General features: G+C 50.1%; 1 protein-coding gene across 2 annotated transcripts; it reads left to right on the top strand.

The window, feature by feature from the left end:
- Positions 1-27,142, top strand: LOC123427372. 2 transcript variants are annotated; one of them, XR_006622392.1, is made up of 7 exons: positions 1-942; positions 1,035-1,184; positions 1,283-1,426; positions 1,527-1,682; positions 23,760-23,991; positions 26,431-26,526; positions 26,665-26,757. XR_006622392.1 is itself a non-coding variant. In XM_045111397.1 (7 exons), the coding sequence occupies exons 1-7, from the start codon at positions 118-120 to the stop codon at positions 26,740-26,742; spliced, it is 1,668 nt and encodes a 555-aa protein (XP_044967332.1). In that variant the 5' UTR covers positions 3-117; the 3' UTR covers positions 26,743-27,142. The 2 variants fall into 2 exon arrangements, 1 of the variants encoding a protein (XP_044967332.1); XM_045111397.1 differs by having other exon boundaries at positions 3-942; positions 26,444-26,526; positions 26,665-27,142.
- The last annotated feature ends 141 nt before the right edge of the window (positions 27,143-27,283 follow it).

Raw genomic sequence — 27,283 nt, 5'->3', positions numbered from 1 at the left:
TGTGTCACGACTCACGAGCGAGGCTCCAATTAATCGCTTGCGTTCCCACTACTAGCTTTAGGCGTCTCTTCGCATTCACGGCCTAGAGCTACCAACCCAGACCCAAAAACCCCAACCATGCCGCCGCGGCCACGCACTCCGGCTTCCGCCGCCGACTTCGTCGCCTCCAAGCTCGCCGCCCAAGGAATTAGTAACCATCAGGTCGACCGCGACTACCTCAACCACCTCCAGGACCTCCACCCCGGCGGCGATTCCTTCGCCGACTTCGTCGCCGCGAAGCTCGCCGCCCAAGGAATCAGCGCCCATCAGGTCGACCCCGACTACCTCAACCACCTCCAGGACCTCCAGCACCTCCACCCCGGCGGCGGTTCCTCCGCCGACTTCGTCGCCGCGAAGCTCGCCGCCCAAGGAATCAGCGCCCATCAGGTCGACCCCGACTACCTCAGCCACCTACAGGACCTCCACCCCGGCAGCGATTCCTCCGCCCCCGAGCGCCCTGCCCGCGGCCTTCTCGACTCCCTTCTCCACGCCATCAAGTGCGAGCAGCCCGACGATGGCGGAGCCCGAATCGCCCTCCTCCCCTCCCCAGCCCCGGAAGGAAGCGACCGCCCGGTGGAGGAGAAGAAACCCCCCGCGGAGATCCCAGGGTACGACACCGCGGACATGGATGAGCACTACAGCACATTCCTGAGGCACACGCGGGTGGTGAAAGGCAGGATGGTGCTCGAGATCGGCGGCAAGGTTATTCCCTACGACCAGGTGGACAAGGCTGATGGGGCAGAGAAGAAGGATGGGGAGGAAGCGGCTGCCCGTGCTGCTTCGGCGGAGAACGGCGGCGGCGTTAAGAAGGAGAAGGAGAAGGGGAAGGAGAAGAGGAAGAGGAAGGTGGGTAGGCCTGCGCTGAAGCCTCGTGTGCGCGATTCCCATTCGCTTTTGCAGAAGGTAAAATCGTTTCAATTTCCCCCCTTCCAGTTAACAAATGCTGCTTCGTGCCTAGACCAGAGTAAGCGCATTCCCTACACCTCTGCGAACAGGGTCGGAAGGAGGAGAAGAAAGGAGGAAAAAATGGTGGTGAGAAGATCAAGGTCGAGGAGGAGGAAGAAGAAGATCAAGGCAGAGGAGTTAAAAATCGTGCTAAGAAGATCAAGTATCGTGTGCCCGATTCCCCTGCACATCAGCAGAAGGTAAAATCGTTTGCATCTCCCCTCTCCAGTTAGATGCTGCCGTGTGCCTACCTAAAGCAGAGTAAGCAGATGTCTCACTTGTGGGAACGGTGGAACAGAGTCGGGGAGACAAGGATGGAGGAGAAGAAGGTGCTAAGAAGATCAAGGTGGAGGAGGAAGAGGAGAAGGTGGCCGGGATTAGCACGGGTAGTAGGCCTCCGCTGAAGGCTCGTGTTCGCGATTCCCCTGCACATTGGCAAAAGGTTAAATAAAAAATCATCTTCATTTCCCTCCTCCAGTTAAATACTGCCGCGTTCCTGAAGGCTAAAGCAGAGTAAGTGCACGTTTCACCTGTGGGAACAGGGTCAGAAGGAGAAGAAAGGAGTGAAAAATGGTGCTAAGAAGATCAAGCGGGAGAAGGATGAAGACAAGCCGTCGAGGGAGCTGCCTGTGAAAACACTGAATACTGTGAACAGAGAAACGGATTCAAGACATAATGCCGAGCCTCCCGTTGCTTCGGTGAGAATTTCCTGTGCCTTTTATTTTTTCTCCCCAGCCCGCACTGTTGGTTTTAGTAATAGTATACAATGATTAAAAATGTGTTTCCAGCAGTGAGGATGCCTATGTAGGTTCCATATAAGAGTCTTTCAGCATGCTAAAAAAGTAGTAGTGTGTCGTGTACGAGTGTGCCTAGCTGATGCTGATGCTTCCTATGACATGTCTGAGAACTACAATAATCCCTCCGATATGGATTTGTTGTATACTTGTTAAATATGGATTGGAGGGAGTACTACATTTTAAATCACATTAGTACTGAATAAATGAATTTCCTGCATACTTGTTAAATATGGAGGGGCACCATTGATAGAACGTGGATCAACTAGGCATAGATTGATCCGGTACAAACCCGTGTAATTACCTTGTCCTGAGCCGGATGAGCCTGCACCGTTCTCCATCGGTGTGGTGGCGGCGGCGGTGATGGAGAAGAAGGGTTAGGCGTGGGTGGAGCTTCCCGTGAGCACCACGCTTAACCTAGATTGGATAGGTATGTCGGTAGGGGTGTGACGGCGGCGAATCTCGTAGTTCGTGCCCCGGCACCCCACCGTCCTTTATATAGCGCGGGTCACAGGGGCCCACCAACCATAATGGGTTGGGCGCCCCCGATCAGGGCGCATAGATCAAGGCCCGGTGGGCCGTTGGGCCCACGCGGTGAGAGATCAACCTAACATTCTCCCCCTTGATCTCGACTTTACTTTTGACTTTATACTTTTCATTTGTTCCATCATATATAAGCATGTAGAGCATGTCTCATCGTCACAGCTTAATTGCCGATATAATCATACAACTACAACACACTTTTGTTTTGAAACAAATTCATTTACTTTTGGGCCTCTTATAATCTAGGAATCATAGGCTTTCCAACAAACCCATGCCGGCTAAGTGTTCCTTGAACACACTGGGTGGTAAGCCTTTCGTTAGCGGATCCGCAAGCATATACTTTGTACTTATATGCTAAAGACTTATAGTTTGATCCTGGATTTTATCTTTCACAACGTAATACTTTATATCTATCGTCTTGGAAGCATTACTAGACTTGTTGTTGTGAGCGTAGAATACCGCGGGCTGGTTGTCACAGTATATCTTTAGTGGCTTGTGAATACAATCCACCACTTTCAAATCGGGTATGAATTTCTTTAACCATATCACCTGCCCGGTGGCTTCAAAACATGCTATGAACTCTGCTTGCATCGTGAACGATGCAACTATGGTCTGTTTGGAGCTTTTCCATGAAATAGCTCCGCCTGCGAGAGTGAACACGTACCCGGACGTGGATTTTCTAGCATCTCTATCTCCCGCAAAATCTGCGTCTCAGTATCCTTTTATCTCTAGGGACTCAGATCTCCTGTATGTTAGCATGATTTCTTTTGTGCCTTGCACATAACGCAGAGCTTTCTTTGCCATCTTCCAGTGCTCTTGGCCTGGATTTGCTTGATATCTACCGAGTACCCTGGTGATAAATGCCAAGTCAGGGCGTGTGCACACTTGTGCATACTGTAAACTTCCAACAACCGAAGTATACGGTATTGTTTTCATTTCATCGAGCTCGTACTTATTCTTGGGACATTGGTGATTCCCAAAACTATCGCCCTTGACTATTGGAGCAGGCGTGGCTTTACACTTGTGCATATTATAGTTTTGTAGAACTTTCTCTAAATATGCTTTCTGTGAAAGTCCTAAGACTTCATTTTTCCTGTCTTGGTGAATTTCAATTCCCAAAACATATGATGCATCACCAAGGTCTTTCATGTCAAAGTTCGAGGATAAAAACTTTTTTGTCTCTTGTAGTAGACTAATACCATTGCTAGCAAGCAAGATATCATCCACATACAAGATTAGGAAAATATATTTCTCATGTTTAAACTTTGCATAAATGCAATTATCCTCAACATTTTCTTGAAATCCAAACCTTTTAATAGTATCATTAAACTTTATGTACCACTGTCTAGAGGCTTGCCTTAGCCCATAAATGGATTTCTTTAGGCGGCATCCCATGTTTTCCTTGCCTTCCATGATAAAACCCTTGGGTTGTTTCATGTAGACATCTTCTTCTAAATCTCCGTTTAGAAATGCCGTCTTTACATCCATTTGATGCAGCTCTAAATCAAAATGAGCAACTAGTGCCATTATGATTCTGAAGGAATCCTTACAAGAGACTGGAGAAAAAGTCTCATTGTAATCTATTCCTTCTCTTTGCGTGAATCCTTTTGCCACAAGTCGGGCTTTATACTTATCAACATTCCCATTAGAGTCATACTTTGTTTTGTAGACCCATTTGCAGCATACTGTCTTTGCTCCTTTAGGAATGATCTCTAAGTCCCAAACATTATTGGAACTCATCAATTTCATCTCATCTTCCATTGCCTCTAGCCATTTTGATGAGTGAGGACTTTTAATGGCTTCTTCGTATGTGGTGGGATCACCATCCATATGAACCATTTCCATGTTATAGACTTTATAATCAGTAGAAATAGCAGGTCTTCTTGTTCTATTATACCTTCTAAGTGCCTCATTGTCTGGCACACTTTCTATTTTTTCTTGCTGCAATTCCCTTGCATGATCAATAACAGGTTTAGTCGGCTCCTCAAGGACAGGTTCCGGGTCTTCTCCCATAGTTGTCATCGTTGGAGTCACAGCTGGTAGCGAGAAAAATGGCTCTTGAATCATCGGAATGGGTGCATGCACCCTTTTCTCCTCAAGATCAATTTTTCGAGCTACCATGCTCCCCCTCATCATTTCGTCCTCTAAGAAGATAACATGTCTCGTTTCTACAAACTTTGTGAATCTGTCTGGACAGTAGAAACGAAAACCTTTTGATTTATCAGGGTAGCCAATGAAATGGCAACTCACTGTCTTTGGATCTAACTTTCCAATGTTTGGATTAAACATTTTGGCCTCAGCTGGACATCCCGACACTCTGAAGTGTTGCAGGGATGGCACTCTTCCTGTCCACAACTCGTGCGGTGTTTTGGGCACTGACTTGCTTGGTACTCTGTTGAGAATGTGAATGGCGGTTTTAAGCGCCTCCATCCACAATCCCAATGGCATGTCGGAGCAGCTCATCATGCCGCGCACCATATCCATGAGGGTACGGTTGCGCCTTTCAGCTACTCCATTTTTCCGAGGCTCGCCCGACATTGAATAACGGACGACAATGCCAGTCTCCTGCATATGGTGTGTGTCGACCGTAGTACTCCCCCCCACGGTAATCTTAATCCTTTTGTCAAGCTGATTTTCAACTTCAGCTTTGAATATCTTGAATTTATCCAATGCCTCATTTCTTTCTTTGATTGGATAAATGTAACCGAAGCGGGAGTAATCGTCTGTGAATGTTATGAATGAATCATAACCATCCACACTTTTCACCGGAAACGGTCCACAAATATCAGTGTGGATTATTTCCAGTGTTCCTGTGCTTCGGTTTGCACCTTTCTTTATTTGTTTTACATATTTTCCTTTAATGCAATCTACGCATTGTTCTAACTCAGAGAACTCCAACTTTGGAAGAATTTTGCTTTTGATTAACCTTTCTATTCTCCCCCTGGAAATATGGCCCAATCGACAGTGCCATAGTTTCGAGGAGTCGTGAGTTCTCTTTCTTTTCTTTTGCTCGTTGTTCGACGAAGAACTTGGCACATTCACATTATTTGCATAATTCACTATATCACGAATTGATAACAAATAAAGCTTATCATGAAGAAAGGCATTGCCTACATAATCATTATTGTACCACACGGTACATTTACCATGTCCAAAAACACATTGATAATTGTCTTTGTCTAAGCACGACACACTTATTAAGTTCCTATTACATGAAGGCACAAAAAGAACATCACTAAGCAGAAGCGTGAATCCTTCGGTTAGCTCCAAGGAGATGTCACCTACAGCTTCAACTTTTGCTTGGACACCATTTGCGACTTCAATACTTCTTTGGTTTTGGCACATGGTCCTCGTCGAACTGAACCCCTGTAAAGAGTTTGCAACATGAACAGTTGCACCTGAGTCAATCCACCAAGTAGATTTTGAAAACTTTACATACAGAGATTCATTTACTAAGGAAACAATAAAGTTACCTCTCTTTGCCATGAAGACCTTTAGCCAGGCAGCACAATCCTTCTTGTAGTGCCCGGTCTTCTTGCAGTACATACAAGTATCCTTGTCTACTGTTATTGGCTTTGGCTGATAATAGACGGGAGCCTTGCCTTGGAGCTTGTTCTGTGGCTTTGAGGGAGAATTCTGATTAGGTGGGAAAACCTTTTTCTTTTCCTTCACATAGTTAAGGGAGCCACCATGTGAAGCCTTAATCCTCTTCTCCTCTTGTGAGCACATTGCGATGACCTTTTCAATATCCCAAGTCTTGGGCTGCATGTTGTAGTTAACTATAAAGGTCTCGAACTCCTTAGGCAGCTAAGCCATGACCAGGTAGACGAGGAGAGCTGGTTTAATCTCCAGGTCCGCATCCATGGGCTTAAGCTTGGCTGCAGTATTGCTCATCCTGAGGATGTGCTCCCCATGCCATGCCCACCTCCATTATAGCTCTCTGTCACCAGTTGTTTGATCAACTCGGTGGCATAGGTCTTAGAAGAGCCAGTAAATTGACTCTTTATCTTGTTGAGCATCTCCTTTGCAGTAGGGCAGTCTGCTATCGAGCCCACGATGGTGGTCTCAATGGTGTTCTTAATAAACGCCAAACACTTCTTGTTGGCATTTATCCATGTCCTGTTACGTATGGAGTAGGACATCTCCTCTTTGGCACAAGCCCCTTTCTTTTTCTCCCAGCTCTCGTCATCCTCGTCAGCATCTCTGACTGGTTCTGAGGGTGCAACTGACTGTGGTTCCTCCATAACCCAGCCCACCTCAGCAATGCACAAAGCCATGTCAACCTTCTTCCTCCTCTCAGAGTAATTATCCCCTCTGAGCGTAGGAACATCCTTGAGGCAGCTCATCAGATGAAAACCTCCTGAAATCACCACATAAGCGAAGTCAGTACGACAATTATATGCATTAAATAACGTTGGTTAAAATAATCATACAATTGCCTATGCAAATTAATCTACATTACCGTTGGGCAAATGATAGAAACAAATGCATCATTTTGCAATATGCAACATGATCATGTTACTAAACAACGTTGGTCAGAATAATAACATGACCACATTTCATATTTCGTTTAGCAGCGGAAAACGTGAAATAAAATTTCATGTGCCTCTTAACTTTACAGAAAATAATTCTGTCATTTAATAAAAATTCGAGAACTTTATTTATGCTTTTATAAAGATCATGCACTTTCCTTTTTCTGAGAAAACTATTTTATTCTGAGAAATCCTTTTACTTTTCTTTGCAGAAAAAATAACATTTCGATTCTGTCTAAATTGACAGAAACTTGGACATTTTTATTTGCTATTTCTAAACATGTTTTCATAAGAAAAAATGCTTAGTAAATACTTTTAAATCTGCCTAAAAAGACAGAAACTTAGAAAACCTTTAAAATAAAGGAAAATGGCCGAGGCCTCTTTGCCTGGGCCGGCCTATGGCCTTTCCCCTTTCGGCCTGGGCCAGCGCTCTCCTTTCGGCCCGTGGCCTGGTCCTCCTCCCGCCAGCTTGGGCCGCCTGCGACTTGCGGCCTGGTGGACCGATGGCCTGCCTGGCCTAGGGTTTGGCTCAGGAGAGATCCTGGCCGTCCGCGCAGATCCTACGGCGCACCGCGCCCCTCGGGGGATCAAAAACATTGAGCCGGTGGGGAGGGGAAACCCTATCTCTCATTTCCCCCTCCCCAGCCCGCGCGCTCTCTCTCTCTGCGAGAGGCTCCCCTCCTGCCGGTTGCTCCTCGAGCGTTGGCCGGGCGGTGGCCGCCGGCCGTGGCGGCCGAAAGCCCCACGCCGCGCTTGCCCCTACTGCCGAGCGGAGGCCGGGCCTTCCCCTCGCGCGGTGGCTCTCAAGCCCCGCCGAGAAGGGGCCTCTGGTGGCTCCCTGCCCCGCCGGAGTCGTGGATCTTGCCGCCGGCAGCGGCGACCGGAAGGTCTCGCGCCATCCGCGGATCTGGCCGCCATCTTCCTGCTGCGGTGGCCGAGGGCTTCCCTCGCGCGGCGGCATCGATGCCCCGCCGAGGATGCCTCTCTGGGCCCCCGACTTCCTTCCCCTAGCATGCAGCGGCGGCCCCCTTCACTCTCCTTGCCGGTGCGCGCCCTCTCCCGAGGGAGAGTGTGCCACCGTCAAGTGGTGTGTTGGGGTGCCATCTTCCCTGCCAAGAGGGTGCCAACTTGTCCGATACTCGGAAGATAGTTCCGTTGCCATCCCCCTCGCCGGCGGCGCGTCCGCCTTGCGGTGAGCGCGGCGCCGTCGAGGGATTTGGTGATGGAGCCCTTACTTTTTCGTTGCATGTTTCCTTCCTCCCCCTTTTGTTTTGTTTTTCTTGGTTTGCCTTTTTCGGATCGGATCCGAGTTCTTTTCTTGTTGGATCTTGATCCGTACTTTGCCTCCGAGGAGGTAGGTTCTTCTTCCCCACACCTCAGCTTGCCGATGCGTGTGGGGATCGAGAGGAACAGGCGCGGCCTTGCGGCGGCGCTTCTTTTCCGACGAGGCCCTAGGCCATCTTCGGTACTTGCCCGTCTAGGGTTCATGTGGGGAGGGGAAGGGGAAACTTTCTTTTCGATTTCGTTCAACCGAATAAATCTTTGCCTAGTGGCTCATGATACCATTGATAGAACGTGGATCAACTAGGCATAGATTGATCCGGTACAAACCCGTGTAATTACCTTGCCCTGAGCCGGATGAGCCCGCACCATTCTCCATCGGTGTGGTGGCGACGGCGGTGATGGAGAAGAAGGGTTAGGCGTGGGTGGAGCTTCCCGTGAGCACCGCGCTTAACCTAGATCGGATAGGTATGTCGGTAGGGGTGTGACAGCGGCGAATCTCGTAGTTCGTGCCCCGGCACCCCCACCGTCCTTTATATAGCACGGGTCACAGGGGCCCACCAACCATAATGGGTTGGGCGCCCCCGATCAGGGCGCATAGATCAAGGCCCGGTGGGCCGTTGGGCCCACGCGGTGAGAGATCAACTTAACAACCATTGCATCTGTTACCATTCAATTTGACCCGATATGATCAACCGTATTCCCTCCAACTTACCTGTTTGAGTAAATGCCTTTACTTAGTTAATGCATGGCACTTCCTGATATAACGTAATAAACTATTTAACGCTCACCTCTCTTTCAGATTCAGAACGCAATTATTTTAGAGTAAAGTAGTACTTGGGTGCATATAGTATATCTGTTACAACCAATTAATCCGGTGGTTACTGATACCAATTCCTAAAAATATGCACGTACCTTGTCTCAATAAGAACTTGAGTCAAGGCTTATGACTGTACTAAAGAAGAGAGATGCATTGCTGAATACTAGAATTTAACTATTTCTGTTTTCTTCCTTTGGCTCAACTTGTATTTTTTCCCTTGCATATTGTGCACACATTACAATCCTCTCCTAATATTAAAAAAAGTAAAGAAATTGGCATCAATGATCTGTTCAATAATGTGTTGCTTGCTGCCTTTGCTGCAATTACGTTCGGTTGTTATATGTCAAGCAAGTGGCCTAGGGAGAGAGGACTGGCATGAGCCATGCCATGCTTGGATTTGCCTCCAATAAATATCCTGCAGCTACATGCCCACATCTGTGCTAATTACTCGATCCGTTCCTAAATATAAATCTTTATAAAGATTTAACTAAAGACTACATACGAATATATATAGACATAATTTAGAGTGTAGATTCATTCATTTTGCTCCGTATGTAGTCCATTATAAAATCTTTTAAAAGACTTATATTTAGAAGCAGAGGGAGTAGGATGAAGAAAACTAGCATGCAATCAAGCCCAACAAAGCCTCCACGCTCGGTTTCATCACCTTTTGTTATTTAGTGACCCAAGAGGGGCTCTCTCTAGTATCCAAGTGAACATATTGAGTTCATGCTGCTTTACTTTTTTCAGCACACTTTGAATAGACAAATATGGCAAGTAGAATTTTTGAAAAAAAAAATAGGCCCAGCCCATCCACTTATCTCTTAGGACCTAGGCCCATGTAAAGGGACTGACCTAGAAGGAGGCTCGAAGTCATCATGTTTTCGGTATAAGCCGCCGCACACACACGAGACAGGAGAACTCACGGGAGCTATCGGACAAGAGGCCTTGTCCCTTCTAGAGGTACTCCTTTCTCTCTCTCCCGATTCTACATGGTATCAGAGCCAAGTTGCCGGTGACGACGGTGGTCTAGATCGCCGGCCGGTGGCGAGGTCCGGCGAGGGGTTGCCGTGTACGCGTGCGGGACCTGGTGGCTGGCGACGGCAGGGCTAGGAGGAGTCCCGGCTGGCGCGGAAAGGCCAGTGCGGCTGCGCGAGCTGCTGTTGCTGAGCGGGAGGAAGCAGACAAGCTGCTGTTGCTGCTCGGGAGGAAGCAGAGGAGGTGCTGCTGCTGCCGACTCTGCTACTTCTCCTCTCGGTTGCTGATTACTGCAGATTGATAAAGGGAGGAGAGGTGACGGACTGCTGTTGTTCTGCTGGAGAAGGGTGCGGCGGTGGCTGGCACTGGTCTGTTGTGCTCACTGCTGCTGTTTGCAGAGGAAGGAGGAGAAGGCTGTTGTTGCTGCTTGCACTTGAGTGCCGCTGTGTGCTGTGTGATGTTGCTGCTGGAGCTGCTGTTGGGCATCTGAGTTGCTGGTTCTTGCTGCTGCTGAAAGTGGACGATGTGTTGTGTGTTGGAGCTGCTGCTGCTGATTGTAGAGGAGAAAGGCTTGAGGGGGAGAGCCTCATGCTCAAGGAGAGGTTCTTCCTGATGGAGCAGGAGGTCGGCAGGGGGTGCGTCCTGTGACCATCGAGGCGCGTTTTGCAAGGGCCGATGGTGCTGCTGGCAGCGCCAATAATGCTGTTGTTCTGGAGGAGATGGATGATACCATAGCTGGGGGCCTGGGGCTGGTGCTCACCATGCAGCCAAGGAGCATCTAGGGAATGATGACATGAGAGGGCGTGATGTGGAGCCAGAGAAGAGTGGTGAGGACAGTGCAGAGAAGGCCAGTGCAGGGTCAAAGAAGGAACACAACATGACTGTAGCAGAGGTTGAGAGGCTCAGGGAGGAAGTGGAAAGCCTCAAGACAAAGGTGGAGGAAATCCAGGCTGGCAAGGAAACAACCGAGGGGGTGACAGTGAGAAGGATGCTTAGACCTTTAAGTTGAGGGCTGAGTTGGAGGAGCTTCATGCTTTCATATCACAGCTCCAAACTCCTGGCTTGAATGCTCGCTATGGAGACCAGTGGCGGAGCCAGCTCAAATTTATAGCCTGGGCAAGATATACATGATGCCAAGTTAATTAGATTTTGCCCAAAAAACTATGAAGTAAACCATGTTTCGCTACTAGAGCTCCATTCACATGCCCCATGGGAGCCCGGGCAGCAGCCCCGGCTCGCCGGGTGCTGTCTCCGCCACTGATGGAGACTGTGCCCACTGGACCTCCACTAATGAAGATAATACGGAAAAGGCATCTCTTGAAGGTGGAGGTAATCCAGGCTGGCAAGGAAACAACCGAGGGGGTGACACGTGAGAAGGATGCTTAGACCTTTAAGTTGAGGGCTGAGTTGGAAGAGCCTCATGCTTTCATATCACAGCTCCAAACTCCTGGCTTGAATACTCGCTATGGAGATTGTGCCCACTGGACCTCCACTAATGAAGATAATCCGGAAAAGGCATCTCTTGCTGCTAATGAGAATGGTCCAGAATGGGTTCTAGACTCTGGAGCATCGAGCCATGTTGTGGGCAAATCCTGCATGTTCGAGTTCTACAGTAAGCATCCTCCTTCTCATACACGCACTATACAAACTGTTGATGGCACAAAACTGCCTCTCATTGGAGTTGGTATAGTAAAGTGAGCTCCGACCATGTCCCTATCATCAGTTGTACTTGTGCCAGCTTTTCCTATCAATTTGGTCTCTCTTTCAGTGCTCTCACTGATCAAATAGACTATCCTGTGATCCTTGACAAATTCGGTTGCGAGATTCAGGAGCGACAGACGAGGTAGACGGTTGGGACTGACACCCGACGTAGGGGGGCTCTAGTATATGGACCAGGGGGTGTAGCCAGACTTGGTTTGTGCTGCGACCATGGAGGACAAGGAGAAGCAGACGATGGTCCATCACTGTAGGATGGGACATGTCTCGTTTGATTAGATAGTAGAATATTTCCGGATGTTATGTGTGGAATAGGCAAGGGCAAGCTGACATGTGATGCTTGTGAATATGCAAAACACACAAAAGCTACATATGTGAGTAACGGGCGTAGGAGCATATCTCCTTTTATGCTCATTCATTCGGATGTATGAAAGAGCCCAGTTGTGTCAGTGAATGGAATGAAGTACTTTGTTACCTTTATTGACTGATATACTCGTATGACTTGGATTTATTTGATGCGTCATAAGGATGAGGTGTTCAACTGTTTTTAGGATTTCCATGCCTTGGTAAAGAACCAGTTTAAGGTGCAGGTGCAGTTGACTAGGACTGACAATGGCACAGAGTAGGTGAACAACACCTTTGGTGCCTTCTTGTCTTACCAAGGGATTCTTCATCAAACTTCTTGTCCGGACCCCCCCCCTCAAAATGGAGTGGCAGAAAGGAAGAATCGGCATATTCTTGAGGTTGCTCGGTCATTGATGTTTACCATGAATGTGCCCAAGTTTTTATGGAGTGAAGCAGTTACGACAGCCACATACCTGATCAACCGGACACCTTCAAGGACACTCAGCATGAAATAGCCGTGTGAATTGCTGTTTGGAGAAAATAGGTTTGTTGTTCCCCCAAAGTTGTTTGGCAGTACCTGCTTTGTTCGTGACCACCGACCTTCTATTGGGAAGCTAGATCTGCAGCCAGTGAAGTGTTTTTTTGGGCTATGCTTCGAGTCAGCAGGGGTACAAATGTTGGTGTCCCTTTGAGAAACGTCGATTTATAAGTATGGATGTCACTTTCAGGGAGTCTGAGTCATTCTATGGTGGGCTGACATACCTAAGTCCGTTGTTTGCAGAGCTTGACCACTTACACTCTGTGTAGGATGGTTAAGAGGGGGAGAATGTTGTATCTCATTCTCAAGATGATTCTGTGGGCACTAACACTGATGAGGATGTACATGTTCAAGTCCAGCCAATTGTCGGTACAATTCTGGCTCGTACTCACATTGATGGTGATGTGCAGGTCCATGTTTAGCCAACAGTGGGTTCCATTCAGATTGGTAACCTCCAGCTTCCTGTTCGGGATCGATGGCAAACGAACACCCTGGTGTACTCTCGACGACAACCACACGTGCAAGGCAAGCAACAAGGCAGTGAGGCAAGAGTGCAGGGGGGTAGCAAGGCAGTGAGGCAAGAGTGCAGAGGGAGCAGCAAGACAGTGAGACAAGCTCATCTCGCACAGTGGAGCTGCCCATTGCATTGCGAAAGGCTACACGTGAAGCGACAAGAAAGGGTGAAATAGCAAGGAAGGCTCTACCGAAGGATGATGCTTGTGATGATCTTGATATTGGCAATTTTGTGTCTTATAAGGCTTTGTCGCCCTCGTATAAGGTGTTTGTTGCCTCCCTTCAAACTGTGTCAATTCCAAAGGAATGGAAGGCTGCACAGCAAGCGTGAAGCGATGATAGAAGAGTTGGAAGCATTAAGGAAAAACAAGACATGGGTGCTAACCACGTTGCTGGCAAAAAAAGAAAGCAGTGAGTTGTAAATGGATCTATACAGTGAAGCAGAATCGTGAACGGAAGGTTGAATGGTATAAGGCCAGATTGGTCGCTAGAGGATATAGTCAAACTTATGGAATTGACTATGATGAGACGTTTGCTCCTATGGCAAAGTTGAACACAATAAGGATATTGGTCTCTTGTGCTGCAAACTTTGGGTGGAAGTTGCATCAATTAGATGGCAAGAATGCCTTATTGCATCGTGAGTTGCAGGAACAAGTGTATATGGAGATACCACCAGGTTTTGGTACTTTAGAGACTACTGGGAAGGTATGTAGGCTGAAGAAATCCTTGTATGGACTGAAGCAATCACCAAGGGCATGGTTTGATAGGTTCACACATGTTGTCCATGGTATGGGGTATGGTCACTGTAACGCTGACCACAGTTCTACAAGCACTCTGATCGGAAGATCACCATTCTTGTTGTTTATGTTGATGACATTATCATCACTGGAGATGATAAGGAGGAAATAGAGAGACCGAAGGGTTGTTTGAGCAAGGAGTTTGAGATAAAGGATTTGGGTAACCTAAAATACTTTCTTGGCATTGAAGTGGCTCGGACAGAGAAGGGAATCTCTTTGTGCCAATGAAAATACACCTTGGATCTCTTGAGTGGCTAGGGCATGATGGGATGTCATACTGCCCCTACTCCGATTGAATAAAATCACCAAGTGACAGCACAATCAGGAGAGCTAGTGAATAAGGAAGATTATCAGAAATTCGTTGGGAGGTTGTTGTACTTGTGTCATACCAGGCCTGTCACTACATATGCTATGGGGGTGGTGAGCACATACATGCATGAACCAAGGAGTGGGCATCTTGACATTGTGCACAAAATCCCGAGATACTTGAAGGGGACTCCGGGTAAAGGGTTGTGGTTTGGGAAGAGTGGACATCTTGAGGTGGATGGCTATAGTGACTCTGACTGGGCCAGTTGTCAAGATGATAGAAGATCAACTTCTGGCAGCTGCATGTTTGTGGGAGGAAATTTGGTGTCATGGAGAAGCAAGAAACAACCACCTGTGTCTAAATCAACAACAGAAGCTGAGTATAGAGCATTGTCCCAAGGGTTGTGTGAGATGCTCTAGGTGAGTACCTAGTGAGCGAGTTGAAACTTCTGAGGAGGGGACCCTTGAAGGTGTGGTGTGACAATCAGTCACCTATAGCCATCGCTAATAACCCAGTTCAACATGATAGGGCAAAGCATGTGGAAATCGATCGCTTCTTCATTAAGGAGAAACTTGATGCCAGGATCATCAGCCTTACTCATGTCAGCTCTCGGCAGTAGTTTGCAGATTGTTTGACAAAGGGGTTGGGAACAAAGGACTGTAACTTGGCATGTGACAAGTTGGGAATGATAGATATCTACCACACATCTTGAGGGGTGTGTTGAACCGGTATGGGCCCAACCCATCCACTTATCTCTTAGGGACCAAGCCCATGTAAAGGGACTGACCTAGAAGGAGGCTCCAAGCCATCCCGTTCTCAGTCTAAGCCGCCACACACACGAGACAGGAGAACTCACGGGAGCTACCAGACAAAAGGCCTTGTCCCTTCTCGAGGTACTCCTCTCTCCCCCTCCCGATTCTACAATTTCTTATGGAATTCTAAAACATACTGCATGTCTTTTTCTGACCAATCTGCGTTTTCATAACATAGCCGTGTGTGTGGTTTCCTTTAACTTCTCTCAAAGTTTTAAGTAATGAATTAATATGTGGTCCTGCTTTTTGTCGCGCTTCCAGTCTGACAATAGAAAGCAATAATTTCGGAGACTTATGCCTGTTCTCCTGAAAATGATAATAAGTAGAATCAACAGTAATGTCTGCTTTGGGAGAATAGAAACATATTGCATTATTCAAAATATTTTTCTTTATCTTGTTGTGTGGAATTCTTCTAATACATACAACGGATATGTTGGTTCTATAATTTTTCAATCACCTAGTCAAACTATCTAGTATAATAGTCTACTACATATACTAGTTTTATGGGTTGCCTTTGTTATCAAATTGCCAATGCCATCATGTAGATGGCCTTTGGTCTTGTTCGCCAGTATAATACAATGTAAGTGTGTGTGAACCTGTTGATATCTTGTACTTCTGTTAATAATTGCAAAGTCACATTAGGTAAGAAAGTGATTGTGCGTACGATACTAATATGATCAATTTTGTGTAACATAACCCACAATGTTGTATGCGGGCACATTTGAAGTAGGAGTGATAATCTGCTCCATGTCTATTACCATATCGGAAACTTAAATTTGATGGCTATGTTTTTTTAAAAGGAGGTTGCACTCAAATGCATATAAAAAATTCGTAAAATTGTGGTAGCGTTTCAAATTTGTATAAATTGTATCGTTAATCCTCATAGGGAAACCCAAAGCATGGTGAGTGGCCTCCCTCACATCTAGGGCCTCTATGGTTTGCATGATTCTAGAGACGCAGGAACACATAAGTGTTAATTTTTTTAGAACACCTTGAGGGGCAGGAGGTTACAACATTCATTAAGAAGAAGAGAGTTGGTCCAGTTTATAAGGAAAACTGGACCTGAAAACCTAACATTCTCGGCTAATTAGGAAAAATCGAATGAAAACCTAAAAATGAAAAAAGAAAACGAGAAAAAGGCACTAGAACTAGGGGATAGGGGCCGAACAGAAACATCATCAAGGGACATCATCGGAGCCACACACCAGAGCGCCTAGGCCCAAAACAGTAAGGCGAGACTCAAGTGCAACCCAACTGACCGACACTCGCCGAAGGGAAACCATCCACACCGAAGGGAAATCATGTGCTAACATCATCTTGTAGAAAGCATACCGAGAGGTTCAACTTTGACTTCCCTGCAATCCTCGCCAAAGAGCTCAATGCCTCGATCACTTGCGGTGAGAGTGTTTTTTTGCACTTGTCCAGATATGCTTGCATCTTTTGCTCTCGACCCTCTGCTTTGTTGACCTCCGGAAGCTCACCAAAAAACTGCAACATCCTATACTCTGCGCTTGGATGTCAGGATGTTGAATGCCTTGTTCTTCTTCTCAAGACGCCCGCTCTGCCGCCCGTCATTCTTATCCCCATTTGAAGGCATGGGGGTCCCAAGCAGAGGTTGTGGGAGTGGACAAGTAACCTTGTTGAGAAAATCCTCCAGAGATATTGGCGCTACTCTAGTTTGCGCCGCCATTGCAACATCATTGCACACGTCCATCACAGTCTCAGCCACAACGTTGGGCGCGTTCATACCAAGCGGCTCCTCTGAGCTCGGCCTCAGGCGTACAAGGGAATGCACCATAGAAAACAAGGAGGGGACTCCAGGGCGTGGCAACCAGAGTGTAGCCTCCGAGCACATAGGATCAACAGATTCCTCACTCCCTACCGACGAGGCACCATGGGTCTACCGCATATCATTGCCCCAAGCAGAGCCTCGAGTCGGATGTGCGAGAAATTGCATATCAGTAGTCGAGAAGCAGCCCCTAGAGCGAGACATCGAGATCATAGCCTCCAAGTACATTGGGTCGTCGAAGTCTTCGCTATCCACCGTCAAAACAACATGATCCAAGCACACCTCATCACACCAATCAAAGACCTCATCATAGCAGTCAGAGCAGCCCACGAGACCAGCAGGTGAAACCTGAGAAGGTGGCACCATAGACTCATCAAGCATAGATTCATCCTGTCACGAAACAGTGTCCAACGGCCCAGCCAACAACATTGCATCAAGAAGATCCCGCTCAACGGGAGCTCGAGGGAGGGCACAACCATCCACGGGACGAGCCGAGCAATCTCCAATGGGCGAAGCCAAGAGAGCATCAACATAGGAACGAGGCCTTGAAGGGTGGCCGGCCGGCACACCACAGAAAACATCAACACCAGGGCGAGGCCCCAAGGAAGGTGTCGACAAGGGGGGCCTTCGAGATGGACCAGGACACTGGCTAGCAAGGTGGAAGTTCTTGTAGCAGCGCCAACACTTGAGCGGCTCCGTACATGCAGTGGTGAAGTGCTTGCGGCTGAGGCAATGGAAGCACCTTCCATCCATCCACTTGAGGTAGGCGACACGCTCGGCCTGGGTGGCCACCAGAGATGAAGGAGGCGTAACATCCGTCACATTGGTAGCATCCAAGCTTCCCCGACGCCCCTACACCTCAATCCAACCTCCATGGTCCATCCATCCACTTGAGGTAGGCGACACGCTCGGCCTGGGTGGCCACCAGAGATGAAGGAGGCGTAACATCCGTCACATTGGTAGCATCCAAGCTTCCCCGACGCCCCTACACCTCAATCCAACCTCCATGGTCCGCAGCAGCCGGAGAGTCCTGTCCTCCAGATGCTACGGCTTTGTCCTGCACCACCACCGACTTGAGGCGGGGCCGTGGGGCCGAGGAGGACGAAGAAGCAACACTGGATCCCGGCAGCTCCGATGGCAGCAAGATACGGGGCTAGAACCCCGCAGGGTTGGTGGCAGGAGGGAGCGGCAGCGGCAGTGGCTCCTGTAGTCGCTACCCTACCCCCGATCGAGAGAGAGGGAGAGCTTCTGTCAGTGGCGATGAGAGAACGAGAGAGGGAGACGACAGTATTTTGTGCAGCGCACTGAACTGCTGCTTTTCTTCTTCCTCTTATTCACTGATTGACAGGAAAAATGGATCAAGGACGACCCCCTCTACCGGATCGTGCCATCCCACGATCAGGGGTGCGTGCTCGCCGTGAACTACGGCCTCGGGAGCGCACATGCCGCGTCCTTAGGCTTGACTGAACCAACAACTAACAGAAAACAACGAACACTACGGGACTGACGATACTGAACCCTGAAACTGCGTCTACCTTGAACCTGACGCTGTCGAGCTAGGTTATTTGCTAACAATCTCCCCCTAAGCTAGCTACAACAGTGAGATCAAGTCTCTACCATACCAATACGCGTGCGAGCTCCAAAAACCGCGTGCGCCCAAGTGACTTTGTGAAAATATCTGCGAGTTGATCGCCGGTGGCGATGTGTTCGACTCGGATTCTTCCCTCCTCCATGCACCTTCGTATGAAGTGGAACCGAACATCAATATGCTTGCTTCGGTCGTGGAAGACGGGATTCTTGCACAGCTGGATGGCGGATTTGTTGTCGATGAAGATGGTAGTGGCGCCGGCATCCTCCTTCAGCAGGTCCTTCATGAGCCTGCTCAGCCAGATCGCCTGGCAGACCGCCGTTGTTGCGGCCACATACTCTGCTTCGCACGAGGAAAGAGCCACAATCTTCTGCTTCTGGGACTGCCAAGTGATCGGAGCGCCTCCCAGAAAGAAGAGACTTCCCGACGTGCTTCTGCGATCGTCTATGTCTCCTGCCATGTCCGAATCACTATACCCAACAAGCTCGCCATCCCTACCCTTGACGTACCTGCAACCAAGTTTGCGCGTGCCTGATATGTAGCGTAGCAGATGCTTGACGGTGGCGAGATGCGCCGTTGTCGGCGCCTCCATGAACCGGCTCACGTATCCCACCGCGTAGGTGATGTCCGGCCGTGTGTGGGTGAGGTAGCGAAGCCCTTCGATGATGCTACGATAGGCAGTGGCGTCCACCCGTGGTTCGGGCCCTTCCTTGCTCAGCTTGAGACGCGGCTCCATGGGCACATGCACCGGGTTGCAGTTCGCCATGCCTGCCCGTGCCAGGAGCTCATCAGCGTACGCCGCTTGCGATAGAGTGATCTCGCCAGCCTTCTGTTTTACCTCGATGCCCAGATAAAAACTGAGCAGGCCGAGGTCACTCATGCGGAACTTGCCCATCATCTTCGTCTTGAACCTGTGGATGGTCGTGGCGTCACCGCCGGTGACGACAAGATCGTCGACGTAGACGCCGACCAGAAGACGTCCTTGTCCCTCTCCTCGTGCATACATGGCGTGCTCCGATGGGCAGCTCGTGAACCCAAGCTGCTGCAGAGTACAGTCCAGCTTGGCATTCCAGGCTCGTGGAGCTTGCCGCAGTCCGTAGAGCGCCTTGTGTAGGCGGTACACCTTGTGTTCCTCTCCTCTCTGAGCAAATCTAGGTGGTTGCTTGACGTAGACCTCTTTCTTGAGCTCGCCGTTGAGGAAAGCCGACTTGACGTCGAGATGATCCAGCTCCCAGCCGCGCTGAGCCGCCATGCCCACCATGACGCGCACTGAATCCAGTCTCACCACGGGCGCGAAAGCATCGTCGTAGTCGATGCCTTCCTTCTGCACGAAGCCCCTTGCTACGAGCCTCGCCTTGTGCTTTATCACCACGCCGGCAGCATCTTTCTTCTGCTTGTACACCCACTTGAGCCCGATCGCCTGATGGCCAGCCGGCAGATCAGTCAGCGTCCAAGTGTTCTTCTCCTTGATTGAGGCCAGTTCATCCAGCATGGCGCGTCGCCAGCACTCGTGCGGCTCGGCGTCGGCGAAGCTCAGTGGTTCCTCCTCAGCTAGCATGAGATGTTCGGCCATCTGTGCTGGCTCGCTGTCCCTCCTGAGGATGTCAGAGATGCAGCGAAACCGGTGTCCAGCGACGGGATCATCGTCGGCGTCGAAGAGATCTGGCTGCACTGTCGACGAAGTGACGAACTCCACTCCCCCCGGAACGCCTTCCGGGGGCGCACCCCTGCCGGGTGTGTCCGGTGTGGTTACAGCTACAGCAGTCTGAGGTGATGCTGATGATGGTGAAGGTCTAGCTGCGGCCTTGGGCGTGACGGTTGGTGCTCCTGTGTCCTCCACGCCGCTCGCCTCCACTGCCGTGTCGGGCATCCTCTGAGCTCTTGTGATGGGAGGAAGTTCGTGGTGGATAGCGAGCGGCTCGGCGTTGAGCTCACCGCCGTCGCTCCAATCCCAGCTTGCTGCCTCATCAAACACCACGTCTCGCGACGCATAGACGCGCTTGGTTAGGGGATCGTATACCCGGTACGCCTTGGAGCCCTCCTCGTAGCCGATGAAGACCATCTTCGTGCTGCGGTCGTCGAGCTTCTTCAGCCCGGGCCGCGTGTTCTTGACGTAGGCGATGCAGCCGAAGACGCGTAGGTAGTGTACAGCTGGCTTCTTGCCGTGCCACACCTCGTAGGGGGTCTTGCCATCGACGCTGCGGGTGTATGATCTGTTGAGGATGAACACTGCAGTCGCCACGGCCTCCCCCCAGAACCAGCTCGGCATGTTCTTTGCCTTGAGCATGCTCCTGGCCATGCCGACGACCGTCTGGTTGCGCCGCTCCACGACGCCGTTCTGCTGCGGCGAGTAAGGCGCCGTCAGGTGCCGCTGGACTCCCTGGTCCGCGAAGTACTCACTGAGTGCTGTGGAGGTGAACTCACCGCCCCGGTCCGTTCTGAACGTGCGCAGTTTTGTTCCGCGCTTTGCTTCTGCCGTGGCGACGAACTGTCTGATGCTGGCCGCGGCGTGATCCTTCGCCGGTAGCATCTTGGCCCACATGTAGTGACTGTGGTCGTCGACTATAAGCATGAAGTAGCGCTTGCCTCCTGGTGTGCTGGGGGTGATCGGCCCGCAGAGGTCGGCATGGACCAGCTCGAGCGGCTCTGTCGCCCGGAAACGCGCATGGGAAGGGAACGGCGCACGTCGCTGCTTCCCCACCAAGAACACGTCGCACAACTCCTCGGTGTGATCCACGAGGGGCATCTCGCGCACCATGTCCGCGCGCCCCATGCGCCGGAGAGCGTCGAAGTGCTGGTGGCCGAACCTGGCGTGCCACCTCCATGCCTCATCGCCGGTGCGCGCCGACAGATAGACAGGGTGTCAGATGTCCAAACGGACCACATAGAGACGCTTGCCGTTTCGCCGTACCTGGGCTAGCTCGTGTTGGCGGCAGTCATAGAGCGTGAGAGTGCCGCCCTGCATTTTGGTGGTGCAGCCGTGTTCGTCCAGCTGCCCGAGGCTGATGATGCTGGTCTTCATGCGTGGGATGAAGTAGACGTCGGTGAGGGCGCGATGATCTCCGCTGCGCATGGTGAACGTGACCGTGCCGCGGCCCTGGATGGCCACGCTGGACCCATCTCCGAACCTGACGCTCCCAGTGACGCCCTTGTCCAGCTCCGCGAACGCCGCGCGGTCTCCGGTCATGTGGTTGGAGGCGCTGGGGGTCCAGGAACCACCGCCCGTCGCACGATGCCTCCTCCGCACCCAGATTTGCCTCCGCGTGTTCCTCGTTGAGCATGACCTGCTCCCCCGCGTTCTGTGACGGGGACGTGGCGATCACCGCCATCAGGAGCGTTGGATCATCATCTTGTCCGTCCGCAGCATGTCCGCCCTGCTCGACAAGGTTTGCCTCCTTGCGGAGACGCGTGCGGCACTCACGCGCCAGTGTCCGGCCTTCTTGCAGTGCCGACAAATGTCAGTGGGTTCGGCGCGGCTGCTGTTGCCACGCCCTCCGCCACGTCCGCGCCCGCGACCGCGACGACCGCCTCCGCGGCCACCACCAGATCCGGAGCCGCTGGATCCGTCGGCTTCAGTGCGTTTCATGCACTTCTTCCACTCCTCCATCGTCATGAGGAGACGATCAATGCCCGTCTCCGCCTGCTCGAGATCATACCGCTCCTCGGCGGCCTTGAGTCGGCTGGTGAGCTCCTCCACCGAGAGCGCGTCAAGATCTACCAGGGTCTCAATGGAGAGCGCGATCTGGGAATACCTCTTCGGGACGACAGAGAGGAACTTCCTTACCACGCGCTTCTCCGGCACTTCCTCGCCGAGCTGTGCCATCTGGGCCACCATGTTGGTGATCCTCATCGCAAAGTCATCCACCGTCTCGCCGTCGGTGAACCGAATGTCGCTGTACTGTTTGGTGATCGTCGCGAGTTTCGCCTCGCGGACGCGCGCCACTCCAGGGCACATGGTCTTCACCGCGTCCCACGCCTCCTTCGCCGTGGCCTTGCCGGCGAGAGAGGGTGCCATCTCAGGCGGCACCCCGCGCATAATCGCCTCGAGCGCGAGCCGATCGTCGCTCCGCTCCGCCGTGCCTGTTTGCACGGCGTCCCACAGGTGCCGTCCCTCCATCATGACCTGCATGAGCACCGCCCAGTCGGTGTAGTTGGTCCTCGTCAGCATTGGCCATGACGTGCCGCCGGTGTCACGCACCACCCGCGCCGATGATCTCTCCGCCACGGTCATCTCTGTGCCGTCGGAGATTCTCGCGCGCGGCGTCGATTGCGTCTTGCTCCCGGTGTCGTCCCCGGCCATGTCCCGGACCTCACGGTGGCTCTGATGCCAATTGTAGTCGCTACCCTACCCCCGATCGAGAGAGAGGGAGAGCTTCTGTCAGTGGCGATGAGAGAACGAGAGAGGGAGACGACAGTATTTTGTGCAGCGCACTGAACTGCTGCTTTTCTTCTTCCTCTTATTCACTGATTGACAGGAAAAACGGATCAAGGACGACCCCCCTACCAGATCGTGCCATCCCACGATCAGGGGTGCGTGCTCGCCGTGAACTACGGCCTCGGGAGCGCACATGCCGCGTCCTCAGGCTTGACTGAACCAACAACTAACAGAAAACAACGAACACTACGGGACTGACGAAACTGAACCCTGAAACTGCGTCTACCCTGAACCTGACGCTGTCGAGCTAGGTTATTTGCTAACAGCTCCGATGGCAGCAAGATACGGGGCTAGAACCCCGCAGTTTTCGAAAATCCGGAACATTTTGTGTAAATCCAGAACATTTTTTGAATATCCAGAACATTTTTGAAACATAAACAGAAATAGAAGAAACATAAAAGAATAAAGAAAAAGTAAAACGAAAAAAAGAAAAACTGGTTAAGGGAACCTTCTAGGTTCCCAAAACCGGAAAAAACGACTGGGAAAGTCTTAGAAGGTTCCCAAAACTGGGATCTGTGAAACGCGTTAAGGCCGGCCCACTGCGTCCATCGCTCACGCCACCCTGTGCGAAGGGTCGACAATTGGACGCAGTGAGTGGTATATAGCTTTTTCCGATAAACATATTACCACCAGGCAAGCTACCCGTTGAATACGGAAATCTGGACATATATTACCACCAGATAGCAGCAAGATTCAGCGCAACCTTGGGTAGCCTAGCCCAGGTGAATTTGGGAGTGGCAAAAAGGAAAGAAGCTCTTACAATGGTAAAGATGAGCACACTAACATTAAGATTGACAAAATAAAGGAAAATTATCCACATTTAATAGCAGGTTTTCTCAGAAAGCCTATATGATCCAGTTAGAAATATTTAGGTTTAAACAGATCATTCAAATATTTTGTTAGATTCCTTGCTATTATCAATATTTCTAAATCATATTTCTCATATTCTAGATACTCATAAATCGTGATAAATTCATTGTTTCACAGGGATTACATGGTGTTGTATGGCCTAAACATATCATGGAGAGGCCAGATTCAGAATTTAAGGAAAGGTTAATGCGTGTTCTCTGCAAACCATTTAGCCAGGGAGAATATGATATGCTGCTTGGCAATGCTACTATTCACCTTCCGGCGACAAAGAAAAGGCAGACGCGCAGCGGTGTGAAGTACTACGACTCTACACATGAAAGGGTACCATCATATTTTGATTGTCACCCAGGTATGCTTGCTTTCATACTATGTGCATACTTTTTTGGGGTTCTTTCGATTTGTGTTACGTAATATTTCCCTTCTCTTTTCTTTGTTGACGTACCCCTGTAAGCTTAGTTTAGCAGGACTGCCCAAAATAGCGTACTGACGAATTGCTTGAATCTATGGTGGACATACGCTTTCTATAGAAACACTTTAAACCCCTGTAAGCTTAGTTTAGCAGGACTTCAAAACAAAAAAAGGCTGTGGCATTTCATAATTGTGTTGCACAATTTGCCATGTAAACATATTATTGCTTGGGCTCCCCCTCCCTTCCTGACTCTCACGCACGTCTCCCTCCCTCCCTCCCTCCCTCCCTCCCAACCCTAGCCGCCTCCCCCTCCCCATCCCTTCCTCGCCGCCGCCTGAGGCAGCCGCCGGGCAAGCCCGGGGCGCCAAGGATGGTGGCGGTGGGGCCTAGGCTGCCCTGCCTCTGCATGCGGAGTCCCGGATCTGGAGCGGCGGCTCCATTGGCGAGGCACGGCAGGCTAGCAGCCGTGCGGGAGGTGGATCCGACGTCTCGGCCGTGCAGGCGGCGGGATCCAGTGGTCGCTGGCGTCTGGCGGCGTCTTTTGCGGTGGCCGGTGCGCGCGATCTAGCGCCTCCCCTCCTTCCCTGTTCGGCGTGCGGGCCAGCCTCGTCGGGCCGCGCTTCCTTGGATTGTCGGTTTTGTACAGGAGGTGCTGCTGGTGGTGGGGATCTAGTTCGGGCGAAATCCCTGGTCGGACATGGCCGGCCGCGTCGACGGCGACGCCTGAGGGCGCCGTTCCCCTCCTTGGAGGCGTCGGTATGGACTGATCCCCTCACCTCCCCTTCCCCTAGGTCTCCCGGGCGAAAGCCTTAACTTTGTTGGGCGGCGGCGGCGCTGACGACGTCGTTCCCTTCTTGAAGGCGCCGCTTTGGGAACCTTGGGGCTGGGTGGCGCTTGTGGGTGGTGGGCGACGTCGGTGGTGCGGCCCTATCCTAGCATGGATCTCCATCCGTTGCTTGGAGATGGACTCGCGTAGGTGGAGGTCGTCGTTTGGCGTCATGATGGCGTCGATGGCGGAGGCACCTGCCAAGGCTGGTACCTCAATCTGATCTGAAGATGGACCAGCGGAAGATGGCGGCGACGACACATGTGAGTGCGTCGGACCGGTTTGTGCCCCGGACCCGGTATGTGGCTCGGTCAGGGTCTCCGGCTTTAGATGTTAGGCTTAGGTGAGAGGTCTGGGTATTTGGTTCAGCTTGCACACCTTCATCATATGGATAGGAGTAACAGCAAATGTTGCTAAGATGGCTGATTCAGGCATATTGTTGTACTGCTTTGTAAGGTCCTCGAGAATAATCAATAAAATGGCCGCATGCATCTCCCAAATGCAGAGGCCGGGGGTCATCCTCCTTTTCTAAAAAGAAATGTAATGCTTATTTTATTCTTTGAGAAAACCCAAAATTCGATGAATTAATAGACGATAAGTGTTTGTGCAAGCCTTACAAAGGCAAAAACTTAGCTATAAAACACAGCACAATTACGTTATGTCAGCAGTAACATCATCAGAAGTCCAGCTGCCCTGGCAAACAGTCATGACCCTGTCTTGGACACGATGGTTGAGGTTGAGAAAAGATGCGTGATGTTTGGCCTCTCTCCCTGGATCGCCCACACATTCAGTTGCTTCTGGGATTATCATGCGGCAAGCTAGATCAGCAAGGAGACCCCCTTCTACTGAAGTGAAGGTGTCCTCGTGGCCATTTTCTTTGGGCAGTCAGACGAAATCTCTGCTGACCAGTTCCCACTGAAGGTGTCGGGACCAAGCCAGCAATCGTTATCCTGTCATATTAGCATTCCAGTGCCGAGTGTCCTTTTTATTCATCTTTGCCTAAGATATGCAAGGAATGTGGTGCATTCTTAACAAATGGCTTGTGGAGGAGTGCTGACAATGGCACTTAGTGACAACCTTGACAATATTTTCTTCTTGTGTGTTCGTGTGGGTGGCGAGGTTGGCTGGTATTCCCTTCGTGGGTTATTGTGACGGTTTTAGCCTTGTTTTCCGTATATCAACCGGACAACTCTTGTTTCTTAATGAATCGAGATCCTCTGGGGCCGACCTAAAAAACAAATGTCTGAAATAGTTTGTTGTGGAGTACTGTGTTGACTTAACAATTGAGTAACTTAATTATGAGCACATCTCCAAAGGTCTGCGTCATGATGGGAGTGCAAAGATAAATTCCCAACAGATTTATTATATTTGCTATAATAAACGTCTGTTTTGTTTGAGAAGTAATCTTTCCCGATAAGGGGAGAAAGTAGTAGTAGCAAATCATATTGGTACCTGGTTTGAAGTAATGTGGTATGTGCATGTTTAGGAAACACTGCTTATGTTCTGTAACGTGATTGATTGCATGTTGTAGTATGAATTAACACGCTTTTTAGTATTTAACTCCAGATCTTGCGAAACAAGTACGTGTAGAAAGTAGCAGCAAACCCAATCAGTTAGCTCTGTTGCGTGGATTTTTCTTCTGGATGGAGGTAACCTCATTCATACCATTTCCTTGATTTTTTTTCGTAATAACCCTTTTTGCATGCCTGAATAGTATCAAGACTAACAATGAGAAGTACAGTACCCGCTAACTTGTGTCCCTAACAATTTACTCTCTTCCTCTGTAGAATATTACGAATGACGGCCAATTCAGGCCATGGAGTGATGATTTCAAACTTTACAAGATTGTTCCTCCCACGGAATGAGATTACCTACAGAAGAGTTCTCCATTCTCAATTAGAGAAACTGAGGTTCTCCCGTGGTGTGATTTGTCAGCACAACTCGTAGAAGTCTAGTAGCCTGTCTTGGTACTAACGACCCCCAAATGAATTTTCTTTAGACAAGAGTATATACCCTTGTTTGCTCAGCCTCTCTTTCAGATAATGGAGTTGTTGTGAAATCTTTAGCCATCTTATCTGTAATTTAAGTGCACACTAGTATAATTTAGCTGACGATCCTGAAGAACTGGCTGTTGCCCTTTTTTTTCCTTTTCTTTTTAGCAAACGAGTAAGGAACTGTGGCTTCTGGCCCACTTGCGTCGGCTTGTCAGCCCATATTATTTTGAGCTGGCCCGCGCCATGCCTGTCTCTAAAGTTTTGGCCCGTATATAGTTGGTGGCCGATATATAGGTTGCCACATTTATTAGGAAGATCCATCCGTCCAGTTGGCGCTTCCTATTCGGCGCGCGTAGGACGCCACCGAGCAACCGCGCAAAAGCTATTTATTGCTTTAAGCAAGACAGAAGTT

This window comes from Hordeum vulgare, chromosome 2H (assembly GCF_904849725.1).
Source record: "Hordeum vulgare subsp. vulgare chromosome 2H, MorexV3_pseudomolecules_assembly, whole genome shotgun sequence".
Classification (NCBI taxonomy): Eukaryota; Viridiplantae; Streptophyta; class Magnoliopsida; order Poales; family Poaceae; genus Hordeum; species Hordeum vulgare.
The sequence above is the reverse complement of the archived record's forward strand: the minus strand, read 5'-3'. Positions and strand labels throughout refer to the sequence as shown.

Bases quoted from the DNA above. Each gene is read 5' to 3' on its own strand.
- LOC123427372 (XM_045111397.1), top strand. From the start codon at position 118: ATGCCGCCGCGGCCACGCACTCCGGCTTCCGCCGCCGACTTCGTCGCC. The intron at 943-1,034 runs GTAAAATCGTTT...CTCTGCGAACAG, and splicing joins CCCATTCGCTTTTGCAGAAG to GGTCGGAAGGAGGAGAAGAA. The intron at 23,992-26,443 runs GTATGCTTGCTT...ATTTAACTCCAG, and splicing joins ATATTTTGATTGTCACCCAG to ATCTTGCGAAACAAGTACGT.